This window comes from Carassius auratus, linkage group LG48F (genome assembly GCF_003368295.1).
Source record: "Carassius auratus strain Wakin linkage group LG48F, ASM336829v1, whole genome shotgun sequence".
Classification (NCBI taxonomy): domain Eukaryota; kingdom Metazoa; phylum Chordata; class Actinopteri; order Cypriniformes; family Cyprinidae; genus Carassius; species Carassius auratus.
The window spans coordinates 3,422,259-3,436,068 of record NC_039300.1 but is presented as its reverse complement, the minus strand read 5'-3'; the positions used below and the strand labels follow the sequence as shown (position 1 = coordinate 3,436,068).

The 13,810-nt window shown below is 35.5% G+C and overlaps 1 protein-coding gene across 2 annotated transcripts; it reads right to left on the bottom strand.

The window, feature by feature from the left end:
- Positions 1-1,618: 1,618 nt before the first annotated feature.
- si:dkey-150i13.2 (mitochondrial carnitine/acylcarnitine carrier protein) lies at positions 1,619-13,320 on the bottom strand. Of its 2 annotated transcripts, none has more exons than XR_003279587.1 (9): positions 13,108-13,320; positions 9,495-9,569; positions 8,793-8,920; positions 8,420-8,510; positions 6,134-6,251; positions 5,922-5,994; positions 5,708-5,843; positions 3,886-4,007; positions 1,619-1,752 (listed from the first exon to the last, which is right to left on the bottom strand). XR_003279587.1 is itself a non-coding variant. In XM_026241531.1 (9 exons), the coding sequence occupies exons 1-9, from the start codon at positions 13,237-13,239 to the stop codon at positions 1,690-1,692; spliced, it is 912 nt and encodes a 303-aa protein (XP_026097316.1). In that variant the 5' UTR covers positions 13,240-13,318; the 3' UTR covers positions 1,619-1,689. The 2 variants fall into 2 exon arrangements, 1 of the variants encoding a protein (XP_026097316.1); XM_026241531.1 differs by having other exon boundaries at positions 5,734-5,843; positions 13,108-13,318.
- Between the last annotated feature and the right edge of the window lie 490 nt (positions 13,321-13,810).

Genomic DNA, 13,810 nt, shown 5'->3' with positions numbered 1-13,810 from the left:
TTTTAAAGAATAGAATTAGAATAGTGAGTGTTAAAGTTCGAGGGTCAAATAAAGATGGAAGAGATGTGTTTTAAGCCGATTCTTGAAGATGGCTAAGGACTCAGCTGCTCGGATTGAGTTGGGGAGGTCATTCCACCAGGAGGGAACATTTAATTTAAAAGTCCGTAAAAGTGACTTTGTGCTTCTTTGGGATGGCACAATCAAGCAACGTTCACTTGCAGAACGCAAGCTTCTAGAGGCACATAAGTCTGAAGTAACAAATTTAGGTAAATGGGTGCAGAGCCAGTGGTAGTTTTGTAGGCAAACATCAATGCCTTGAATTTTATGCGAGCAGCTATTGGAGGCCAGTGCAAATTGATAAACAGAGGTGTGACGTGTATTCTTTTTGGCTCATTGAAAATTAATCTTGCTGCCGCGTTCTGAATTAATTGTAAAGAAAATTGTAATTGTAATTGTAAAATCCCATTACGACTATGAAATGTCCCAATAAAACATAAAACTAGTGTGTGGCACTTATTTTTGGACTTTTGAATTCTTCTGCTCTCACCCTCCCAGTCAACTTTCCTAAATGAGAAACTGAAACAAACCAAATTTTACTGAGATTGGACTATGTTTAGGGTTTGCTCAACAAAGCTGAAATACTTAATGACAATAACAGCCTGTAATTAATAATTATACAAAACCATTAGAAAACTGTGAATTATGTTAAAAACGAGAACACTGTCACCATAAACTCACTCACATTACACTTTCAGGGTTTGCAGTAACAAAAGTAGCATCAGGGGAAGAAAGATGTTTAACATCCACTGCCAAACAAACTCCTTATTCTAAGTTATTCTACATGATCTGTTATTGATTTTCATTGTTCAACTCTTTATTCCATTATTTAACTCCTTATTCTAAATGATCTATTACAATGATTCTTAAATCTGTTGCTTTTGTAAATGTCCCCCCATTTAGACCATACCAAAGGGGTTATAAAACCATAAAGTCATTGTTTTATATTCAGAACTCAAGGTATGCAAAGCTTGAAGCATTGCACCCAAAATAATAAAGAGTCTGAATACTTACATCAGAGTAATATTCGTTTTTCATTTTTAATAATTTTATTATCATACAGTTTACATAGAGATGCAAGTGACCTGTTGTAAAGATAACCAGCTATATATACAGTACGACACAGAGATTGTGATTTGCACACATAGTAATTGCTCTACAATTACTATAATTATTTTATACACAGAAGAAGAAAATAATCTCACATGAGAGTTAATGCATGATTTTTTTCTTCTACCTTTTTATGACAATTTTAAAAACATGGTTTTAATGCGAAACCAATACATTTCAAAGTAAAACTGACATGTTATAAGTTTTTAGATTTGCTTTTATAATTGTATCATTATAATAATTAAATTGAAAATAATTAGCATTAGATAGTAAATAAGAGATAAGAGAGGATCATTAAAAAGTAACACGTTACTGTAAACTTGTTGATAAGGCACAGAACTCTGTCATCTGCTCCAAATGGAAAAGACATACAAATGAAAAATGTCTAAAATGACACTAAAAAGGGCAGAAAAACAATGCTATATATATATATATATATATATATATATATATATATATATATATATATATATAAGTATTCAAATATCAGTTGTGTAGTATCCCTCATCGGTAAGTGTGAAATCACCAGTCTGGAGCAATGTAGTTTAAGCACTTTAGGGCAACCTCAAAGCCTAGAAAACAAGCCTGCCAGCAGGAAAACAGAGAGAGTTACACCATTAAGAAAATAGCATTTCAAAACATATGAACTCTCATTTTCACATTCACAATCCACTGAATGTCAAATGTAGAATGGAAAATGCATCATTGACCTATTTAAAAAATGCACACTTGTAAGACAATATTTAATTTTAACAATTTAGAATTGTGAGTATTTCAATGTCAATGTCACCTGTATTTGACAAAATAATCCTGGATCAACAGTAGCGTTTATGTTTTTAAGATTGGCTCTGTCCAGTTCCATCAATTCTCTTCTCCCTTTACATAGCCTGCCTAAAAGAAGTTGTGCACTCTAATATTTCACTGGACCACCTATAGCTGTCATAACATTGTGCTTTGTGTTGGCATTGTTTAAACAACATTATGCAACATCACAACATTTATTTCCATCAAGAGTTGCTTTCTTTTGGGCCTGGATCTTGTGTTGAAAATGGGAGAGTCTAGCCACTCTGTAAAGTGGACTCCAGCACATCTTCAAGACATTCAGTAGAGTTAAGCTCAGGACTGGTGATCATTTCATACATGAAAGTGATTCCTCGTGTTCACTGAAGCACTATTTCACAATTCTAGCCTAATGAATTTTGTTGCTGTCATGGTGGAATGTGTACATTGGTACATCCTCTGACATGGTTGTTTGAGAAATGGAAAGCTACACACTGCATCAGTTTAGGCTAAAAGAATAATTCCCAAACATACAACAAGACGGAAACATCAAAATCACTGCAATAATCATCCAATTCAAGATTCTTCAATATTTGCTTATTTAAATCCAAATAGTGATTTTTTTTCTTGTCTTTTTTTTCTTTTTTTGACCAGGCAGGGTACATTTGAATGAGTCTACATATCCAAAATTTCTAAGTTTATAAACAATGTATCCTTAAAATTTCTGAATATGACACTGTGACTGGCACTGGAACAATATTCATTCACTTTGTTTATCCCGCAGAACTGTGAAAGTGCAGAGGCACTTAATTAATTTTTTTTTTACATTTATTTCTGCAGAATGGTTGATTGTGGCAAAAATTTTGGAAAATAGGGTTTAACCTTAATGTGCATGTAAATATGAAAGCACTTTGAACACTGTGTATTATGTCTTGCTAGCTCATATATAGCCAAATGCTTTGAAGCATTAATAAATGGCAAATTTGCATCACATAAAGTTTATTAGTTTGTTTAGGTTAAAAATATGTAATCAAAATGTATGGAATTTTATATGCATTTGAAATACATAAATCTTAAGAATTAGGCCTAAATATTTTTTGAGTGTATCTTGAATTTTGGGTGCATGTAACTGCATTTTCATAGGCTACACCATGCAGCCTTTCATAGTCCTGCATCATGTTCATGCATTATTAACTTCTGCAAATGAACGCATTCAATCGACAGCTATAGTGCCAGCCCTTATAAATATATGTCATTTTATGGCAAACTTATCGTAAAAGAGCAAATATATCTATGTCTATATATATATATACATATGACATGATATAACTATTATGATATGATATAACCACTCAATAGCTGAAAAGGTAAATGGAGCTCTCGAGTCCATATATTGTCAGTTCATAAGAATTTATGAGTCAAATAAAGGTGACTTGAATTGGCTATTATAAATACAGTGATAAACTGTCCCACATGAAAGACACTGTGCCATAAACATACTCGGTTACTAATGTTAACTTTAGATATGGAACAAGTACTGCATCGTAAGCCGTTCAGGCTAAGACACTATGGGGAAAAAGTCATTTTCTCCAATTTATAAAGCCTTTTTCAATCACGCAGTGAAACTACATGACCATTGGTTTGTGAAGTTTGATAGAAACGAACCAATGGCGGCACGAGCACGGACCATTCTGATCCTCGGTTTGAACTTCAGCAAGTTGTCTTCACCACATCTAGATGCCTAAATGCACTGAGTTGCTGCCATGTGTTTGGCTAATTAACAATTTGTGTTACCAAGCAATTGAACAGGTGAACCTAATAAAGTGGCCAGTTAGTGTACAACTTTACTAGAACTCTGTAATAAACATTTTCATGACAACAGGCAAATTAAGTGCTGAAATTGAAAAATGTATTGGTAGCACAAGTATGTTTTCTCACCGCATTGGCAGGAAATGCTCGTAACATGACTGCACTCAAGCCTTTGTAGAGAGCATGGGCTCCTTCCTCCCGTAACAGTGTTTTTAACACATCTCTCAAACCCCGGTAACGCTTGTCAGTGGCTGCAGGACAGAAGACAGAGCATTGTCTGCATTTTCTGTTAATCACAGACTACTACAACTGCTACATGCTTTTGGTATTAAGTGCAGCACTTGGTAATTGTGAACAAAAATGGACAATTGGTAATTGCGAACAAAACAAACTGTGAAAAAATGTTTCAACTTGAATTGAAGTAAAAATAATTAAAATACAAATATATTATCTTCAAAAAATGTGGCACAATTACTGGCACCTCTGAAAAAAATATGAATAAAATCCAACTGAAGTAAATTCCTCTTCATATGGTACCTTTTAAAGTATACTTGAGTCATTAAATCATTTAAGTGGCATTGGGTTTTATCTATGAGGTGATATAGACGGTTTCATCGGGCGCACGCGCCTGGCCCTAAGTTAACTTCCGGTCTGTGTTGTGTATATCGGTCTTGCTGCGGTGACTTCTACAAACGCAGTTAAGGTGATGAGTAGACTGAAGTTGGGTTTAGGTGGTTGTGCTGTGGGATGTGTTTCCCATACATTTATTTATTTGTGGAGACTCGCCATGATTTTAAAACTGATCGATTTTCCGAAAGGCTTTGTTGAATAAACATGAGCACGTACTGTACGTACGTTTAATAATAATAATAATTCCTTACGTTTATATGTTTAAATAGCAAAACGAGGCACAGGCGTTTTTATATCACTGTATTTTTGAAGGAAGACTTGCATGTTATATGCCCGATAAAGCAGCGTTTGTGAGCGTAGCTCTATTTCTCGCGCTTTAAAGCATCTCCTGTTGGCAAAGAATGAATTTGCATTTTCATTATGTCCGTCTGATTTACACAGTAAACATATTTTGTTTGTTATCAAAAAATATCTACTCTAGAGGGACTTTGCTGTTATTATTGATTCTATTTGGAAGTCTACCGGGAGTTAGGGCCACAAAAGCGTGCATGCACAGTAACGTTTGTTTATGTTTTTGCCGTTGAAACCGTCTATAAAGTGCAAATTTGTATTCTCATGGGAAAGACACGAGAATACATCAATGAGTGACAGAAGATATTGAGCCACACAAGTAAGGAAAAGGCTATTCTGTGAGATAATGGTTGCAACATTAATTTAAAAGTGAGTAATCCATGAAAAATTATCCATCATTTCAATCAGACACCACCTACATAACCATAAACTTATTTGAGAGGCCTTTGATGTCATCATACAACAAAAGCACTAAAAGTTTGCAAAACATTACTGGGTTTTTTCTTTGGAACCATTGCCATGGCAACAAAGCTTTTTTATGTTTATTTTTTATTTTATTTATTTATTTATTTTTCAGAAAAAATGTTTGTTTTGGTGACCAATAATTATGGCACACATACAGTATATTTAAAAAAATATGTGTTTTGTATTTTTAAAAAAGTGCATTCTAAATGAAAAGCCCAATAAGATAAACAGTAAAAACATTTTTCCTAAGACTATCTGTTCAAATTTACCAAGAATGCATATGTTATTAAATGACACAGAAAGACGCATTATACATTACTGAGGAAGTACATGAAAATCAATGTTCAGAACACATTAACGTTAATTCTGTAATGCTAACGTCTTATTCTTGTGTTTATGCCATGCCCGGTATATCTACACTATACAGTGTGTTTGGCATATATGATTCTAACTCATATTTATTTTTAAATATATGATAACACTTTTTTGGTAAGACGATACTTACCAAAGATGAGAATTTGTGTGGTGTACCTGTTTGGTAGTTTGATTTAAGCACATCTGCAGGCAGAGCAATCAGCCAGTTTAACATGCCAGCAATCCCACCTGCAAGAAGAACTCTGGATGTGCTGAGGTGATGAACACTTGAAAAAAGTGAAATGAACATTAGCTCTAAATCCTGATAGTGTTTATAGCTAGAATAAAAAAGTAGTGACTCTCACCTTTCTCCCTCAGGGGTCAGAAACTTTTTTAAGTATTCATATGTTAGAAAGTATACACCATTCGAAGGCACATCTAAAAGAAAAAGAAAAAAAGATGCACCCATAAAGGCCACCCATTACTTTTAGTTTACATGTCAGGGAATATATCATGACACACATATTTCACAAGTTCACCAATTAAGAATATCACACACATATACACACACACACACCTCTGATTAGAGTAAGAACAGTGCCCTTGTAGACACTGCGAATTCCCTGTTCCTTATAAAGTTTTAGTGCACAATCCACTGGTCCAGTGTACTTAAGCTGACTGGCCGAGGTCTGGATCTAAAACACATATGCATATGTCAATAAACAAAAATCATAACGTTACAGGATTTTACATGATTATAGGGGTCTTAACCTGAGAAATCATAAATCCCTTGATATTTTGACAAATAAGAGGTCACTGTACTATAAAAACATCCTGTAAATTTCAGAACTTGTTACTTTCTCATTAGTCTAAAAACAGCTTAGATTGAAACCAATCTGCCAAGAATGTTCTATGATGTAAAAGTGTGGATAAGCACCTCCTCCACAGAAGAAGATCAACACCTACATTACTGCTGTTTAGCCCCACCCACCGATTCTAGATAACTGCCTATTAAGCCCATCCCACAGATTCTACATCACTGCATGTTTAGCCCCGACCACCAAATCTACATCACTGCTTGTTCAGCACCGCCCACCGATTCTACATCAATGCCTGTTTAGCCCCGCCCACCGATTCTACATCACTGCCTGTTTAGCCCCGCCCACCGATTCTACATCACTGCCTGTTTAGCACCGCCCACCGATTCTACATCACTGCCTGTTTAGCCCCGCCCACCGATTCTACATCACTGCCTGTTTAGCCCCGCCCACCGATTCTACATCACTGCCTGTTTAGCACCGCTCAGCGATTCTACTTAACTATCTGTTAAGCACCACCCACCAATTCGACATTACTGCTTGTTTAGCACCGCCCACCGATTCTACATCACTGCCTGTTTAGCACCGCCCACCGATTCTATACATCACTGCTTGTTTAGCACCACCCACCGATTCTACATCACTGCCTGTTTAGCCCCGCCCACCGATTCACACATGTTGTGTAAATGATCAGAGAGGCAAACCCAGGGGCCCGTTCTCCATACATCACTTAAATCTTCTGATCGTGATAACTGATCTCTAGCTAGTTTGGTTCTTCATACTGATTTGTGGATTTTATTAAAATACCTGGATTAAATTGTCTAAGATTAGTCTAAAGTTACTGCTCTTTCTCATGTTTCCCATTATGTACAGATTATTGATACTCAAAACCACGATCAGCAATGCAGCGATTGGCTGACAGCAAGACAGCAATGTAATGACATCATATAATTAAAAAAGACACCTGAAATTTCTGGACCTTTATAAGGAAACATATTATTACATGATTCACTATTTCTAGTACTTGTACAGCTGTTACATTTTTATTTCAATGTTATAATTAGAAATTCATAAAATTTTATCTTCAAAGCAGATTTGTTACGTGACTGCATTAATTGGTCAAGATCAAGTCACCTGCATCTCCTGTGCTCCATCAAGCCACTCCAATAATATCTGTCACCACTCAAATTAATGCACTCTACATGATTTGTATAGCATGTGTGTAAGACTCTAATACAATTATAAAGTAATTCTTTAATGACAAATAAATCTTTCACCAAGCAAAACTGTCCGTGTCTATAGTAGCCTATCATAGATTCATAATTATTCATATTATTCTAAATTATTGTCCCTGGATCAGTAGGGTACTCTTGTAATGAAGTAGCAGTGGCTGGGACAGATTTTAAATATCAGTTCCACTTAAAAAGATGCAATCTAATCCTGTTTACATGAAACGAGATGTTGCTATGACAGCAAGTCCAGGATCAGCTTTAAAGAACCGAATAATCCATGATCATGCCAAATTGTCAACAGTCAAATCCAGTTTACTGAGTTAGTGATGTATGAAGAACGATCCTCTGCTCTGCACAGAAACCAAACAATAAATAGGCTGCGAACACAACATGATGCTGTGCTGTGCCAAGATGTGGAAAAACACAATTTAGCATTGCCTTCCTTCTGATCCTAACATTAGGAAAGAGTGGACTTTATATTTAATCATCCAGATTTTTCAAGATCCAAAAACAGCTTATTTCTAAATTATGATGTCATTTCATTTTGACTTCTTAGAGTGACACGTTAAATAAACTGACAGCATTCTGTTATAGTTCTCTGCTTTCTGGCTGTAAAAAAGGTTTACAGTGAATGAACATCAAATGAGCTAATACAATGTGGCTATGGTAATGTGATAATTGTTTAAAATGTGTTCAGTTGTTTGTTGTTTTGTTCTTAATTTAAGTATCTTTTTTATTCCCGAGTCTTGTTTGACCATGTGAATGGTGTCTATGGACACAGGTGTATTTATGACAGTAGTGTGTTTGCCCTGCCTGAAGTAAACACTTGATTCTCTCGCCCGGGGCCACGATCACAGTGGTGAATACTCCTGCCAGCATCCCTGCCAAGTAGATCTGCGTGTTCCTGACAGAGGGTCAAATCAAGACATGAAAAGGAGAAGCAGAAAAGATAAGCGTCAAACTATTTTGTCTATACAGCATTTATTCACATACAGAATAGAAAACTATATGAACAAGCTGCTGTTGCATTCAGCCAAATGCAGCAGCACATAAATATAAAAACAGCCACTAGTTTTTATTGAGACTAGACACTTATAAATTTAAACGGTTAAATGTGAGATATATTCAGCAGAGCTGACATCACAAACATCCCCTTTTTTCCCCATCAGCCCTCTCCTGTACTAACGTGATTGGTACGGTGGGGTCACTTTGCAGAAGCTCCTTTCCCAGCCCAAAGCCAAAGAAATTCAAAGCCATCATTGGGGTAACACCAGCTAGCGGGACACCCATCCCTTTATACAGGCCAAATATTCCCTGCAGACATCAAAACAGGGTAAAGGTGATTGGAAGTGGGGCAGAGAAAGAACGAGTGTATGGTAATCAAATCAGTGCTTCTCGACCACAGAGTTACATGCCTGTTTTGATAACTTTGAGGACAGAAAGAAGTCGAAATAAATATGCTTTTAAAATCACTTCTTTTACCTTTTGTTGTTGATTCAAAGTATTTTTAGGCAAATTCATCTGTCACTCATCATATCCAAATAGGTTTATCCCAAGAGTTGTTATTACTGAAATAAATGTACTGATATTTTAAGCTGAAGACCTTTCTTGTTAATTTATGATAAACAAATTCGGTACTGTGCCTGGTTCCCAGCTAAAATCTGAAACCTGACCAACATCCTGTAGCAAAACCAGCTGAGAGTCACTGAACAAAACTGCTCAAACTTGGTATCAGATGTCAAGAAAAGGGTCTTAAAGGTGTTGTTTGCGAACTTTCACTGGGTTTATCTAATGAAACAGACACATGCCCTCTCAGAAGTGATATCCATGACACCTATTTCATGTAGTGGAGACACTTTATGTGTTTTTGCCTTCAGAAAGCTATTACCTCTTTGGACACCGTCTTTCGTAAGCAGTCATATGTTCCTCTGTAGACAACACATTGCTGTGTTTGCAGACGGACCTGTGGAAACATGGAGATTCACATGGTATATCTCACAGCAATGACACTTTGCTCTTGGGAGTGTCTTAACATCAATGCAAGATAAAGCATGGTCTAACAAATACTGATAAACATTAAAGCTGCAAGCAGCATTTTACCGGGGTTCAAGCACATTAAGGCCTCTGAGGTGGTCAGAGCCAACCTGGATGTATGGATGACAGTTAAACACATCCAAAATGGAGAACAGGCTAACAGACAGACACGCACACTGAAAGTAAATGATTAGACTAATATATGTATACTCTATAAGCATATGCACACACACACACACACACACACACAAAGACACACAAAGATACACATATACATGCACAAACATTTTGTGGCAGATATAGGTATTTGAAATAAGTGATAGGTGACAATAAGCTTATTGCAAGTCTTCTCTTTTTTTAGAGTTTAGATGTCATTTTCAGATTAAACTGTAATCATAATGTGGCAAAATTGTTAAAACTGATACATCTGTATGAACAAAATGGAAAACATCAATTCAATGAGATTTAAAATGTTATAACAGTTAATTTATTAATGTTTTGGCATGAATTCATAAAAACAGTACTAGCTGAAAGAGCCCATTAGTGGTCTTCCGCTGCCATCTAGTGGTTATAAATTGCATTTACTCAAACAACACTGTGTTTTTAAACATAACTGTTAAAGTGTTGTTGTTGGGTTTTTTTGCCCTATCTCTCTTAAATGTTGCATGTTTGTTTAGAATGAAATTATGCATTACTTTACACAGTTTTGATAATTTGTGGGATTTCTGTTTGTATTAATAGGTCTTTGTGCCTCTGGGGTGGTCTCGGCCAACCAGGATGTATGGATGACATTTAAATACATCCAAAAGACAGACACACACACACTGAAATTAAATGATTAAACTAGTTTTTAAGAGTTTAGATGTCATTCAGGTTTCACTGTAATCACAATGTGGCAAAATTGTAAAAAATGATGTGTCTGTATGAACAAAATGGAAAACATTGATTCAATAAGATGTAACATGTTATAACAGTTAATTTATTAATGTTTTGGCATGAATTCATGAATCCTTTCTACAGTACTGTTCATTTTAACTGAATGAGCCCATTAGTGGTCTTCCGCTGCCATCTAGTGGTTATAAATTGCATTTACTGAAACAACACTGTGTTTCTAAACATAACTGTTATAGTGTTGTTATTTTTTTTTTTTTTTGCCCAATCTCTCTTAAATTTTGCATGCTTGTTTAGAATGAAATCATGCATTATTTTAAACAGTTTTGATCATTTGTGGGATTTCTGTTTGTATTAATAGGCCTTTGTGTACACTATGCAAATAACATAATATAAAATTACTGGTTTATAGTTGTCTAAATGCAATTGTTCAACATGTTTTTGATAATTATTGACCTTCAGAGTCTAGAGAATTGTACTTCAGTGGTTTTATTGATTTTCATCTTATACCCGATCACTAGTTTGCCAAAGTACCTTTTTAAAATAATCTTGAATGTTTAATTAACAGCTTTATTGACAACGTTGGTCCCAGAGGCAAAGTTGTTCAGAATGAGGATATTTATCAAATGATATAAAGATTTAGTGTTTTTGAGTGAATATATGAGCATTTACAAACAATTTGAGGCCATTTACCATATAAATCTTGTGTTTTGAGACCTTTTCTACTGTTATAGCGCCACCTATGGTCTGATCTCCATGAAACTTTGCATGCTTGTTAAGAGTCACAAGTTAGATGATTTCACCGAGTTTCATAAAGTTTTGAGTTTTCGTTAAGGTTTTATAGGCTTTGGGGTATGTTTGGCCACACCCCTTTTTCTAAATTACCCCTTTACAGCTGACCAAAGGACAAAATTCAACATTTTTTTAATAATTATTGATCTAGAGAGTCCACAGAATATTACTGCAGTGGTTTGGTTCCGATCGGACAAAAAACCTAGGACTAGTTCGCAAAAGTAGGTTTTTAACATATTTGTGAATAACAATTGAACGATTTGATTGACAGCAATGGTTCTTGAGGCAAAGTTGTGCATTATGAGGAGATCTATCAAATGATATGCATATTGTGTTGATATGTGAAATACCACGTGATTACAGAGCCATAAAACTCGTTAGCGCCAACTAGTGGCCGATTTCTTTCAAAATTCTTACAGACCTTAAGGTTCATGAGTCGAACGTACCCAGCGAGTTTCGTTCCGATCAACATCCGTTAACCCTTTCAAATAGGTGCTTAAATTTTTTTGGCCAATGGCGGCCATGTTTTTTTGAGATATGCAAATGTCCTCATAGGTACTTGTGCCCCTTCAGACCAAGACACTGCATACCAATTTTCAAGTCGATCGAGCCAACGGTTGCCTAGTTATAGCAATTTATGTGTTTTTTCTATCTTATAGCGCCCCCAAGTGGCAGAGACGCACAATTTTTTAGATTTGACCAAAGATTGAGCTCATACATATGTGTACCAATTTTGGTGAACATATCTCATTCCGTTCAAGAGTTATAGTTAAAATAGCATTTGGCTAACGTTAGCATAGACGCTTTTTGGTGTACTGTTTCGCGTAAGAATTGAAATTTCCACTTTTTTTTGATAATTATTGATATTGAGTGTCCAGGGAATATTCATGAAGTGGTTTGGTTCTGATTGGTTGAAAATCCTAGGACTAGTTCGCAAAAGTAGATTTCGGATATAGCTCGATTTTGCGAGAAAACGGTGCGTCGTAGACCCCAAAAAGGCGCCGTGCACTTTTGTTCGGGTTAACCCAAGGATTGCAACAATGCCATATTTTTGAGTCTATGGCTAACGGTTTACACTTTACGGCCAAAAAGGTCCAAAATTTTAGTTTTTTGCGCTGTAGCGCCCTCGTTAGGCCGATTGGGCCGGTTCTTTGTATCTGAGTAGCGAGCAAGACTACTACGATCTGACCAAGTTTCAGCTCTCTAGGCCTTACGGTTTGGGCTGCACGTTCAGTTTTAAGGCGGAAGAATAATAATAATAATAATAATAATAATAATAATAAAAATCCTAACAAATACAATAGGGTTTCAGCACTGCGTGCTTGAACCCCTAACTATGTCAGAAGAAGCAGCCGTTATCTGTGTCATTTGCTCCCTGTATGTCTTTAGATAACATATCACTATAGTCTAGAAAGGTATCATTGCTGAAACCTCTGTGTGACCATATAACTTCATTTGTCTTTGAAACATTAACCATCCCAAAAATACAAACCCGTCAATTATTTAAAGCTTTGTGAAACATCACACATTTTTAAGTCCATGATGTTAATATTTGACAGCTGAGAGAATTCTGTCACATGAACCAGAAAATAATTAATGTCACATAATAATTGTGATGTATTCATATCTTGTAAGTATTTTTCTATTTACTTCTTACAGTGAAAAAAATAATGCTAAAGCAGATAAAAAAAAGAATTAGAGTATTATAAATAACACCCTTGTCAATTCATCCTTATTTACATGACTCTTATCATGCAGCTTTATCCTCTTGGGTCAAGTTTTACCTTGATAGTGTCCAGCGGGTGTCCAGCTAATAAGAGACAGACACCACCGACCCCTCCAGCCAAAAAGTTCTTCAGAGGAGAAACCCTTCTGTCTGACTCTACTGCATCCATCATCACATCTGTGCTGACCATTCAAGAACACGTCGAAGCTGTTTGCGCGCTCTCTTTTACGATCATCTGCTTTGAGTTGACTTTTAACACTGTTTCCCTGAGCTTGCAGAAACTCATTCAATCCAGTTGCCTCCTCTAACGGACATAGATGTGAATTGCATGATCGTATTATTCACGTCAATTTTCTATTGCTAATAAACTGGATGCATTTTACTTTGTCTTGCTTTAATATTAATCTTTTTTATTATTATTTTTTTATGAAAATAAATTATATTACTTTTTATTTTAGAAACAGTAAAATATAGCAAAAGGCGACTGTGGAAATGCAGAACCCACTCCAAATCCGACTTCAAAAAATAAGCGTAGAACTTATTATATCAATTTTTTTTACTGTTTATTTATTTTTTCATGCCAAAAATCCGAAGGATATTAAGTAAAGATCATACTCCATTAAGATATTTTGTAAATTTCCTACTGTAAATAAATCAAAACTTAATTCTGATTAGTTATATATGCATTGCAAATTACAAATGTAAAGGTCATTTTCTCAATATTTATTTATTTATTTATTTATTTTTGCACCATTGGATTC

Coding starts and splice junctions, on each gene's coding strand:
- si:dkey-150i13.2 (XM_026241531.1), bottom strand. CDS start 13,239: ATGGTCAGCACAGATGTGATGATGGATGCAGTAGAGTCAGACAGAAGG. Junction 8,921..9,494: donor GAAAGACGGTGTCCAAAGAG/GTAATAGCTTTC, acceptor TGATGTCTGCAG/GGAATATTTGGCCTGTATAA. Junction 8,511..8,792: donor GACCCCACCGTACCAATCAC/GTTAGTACAGGA, acceptor ACCCTCTGTCAG/GAACACGCAGATCTACTTGG.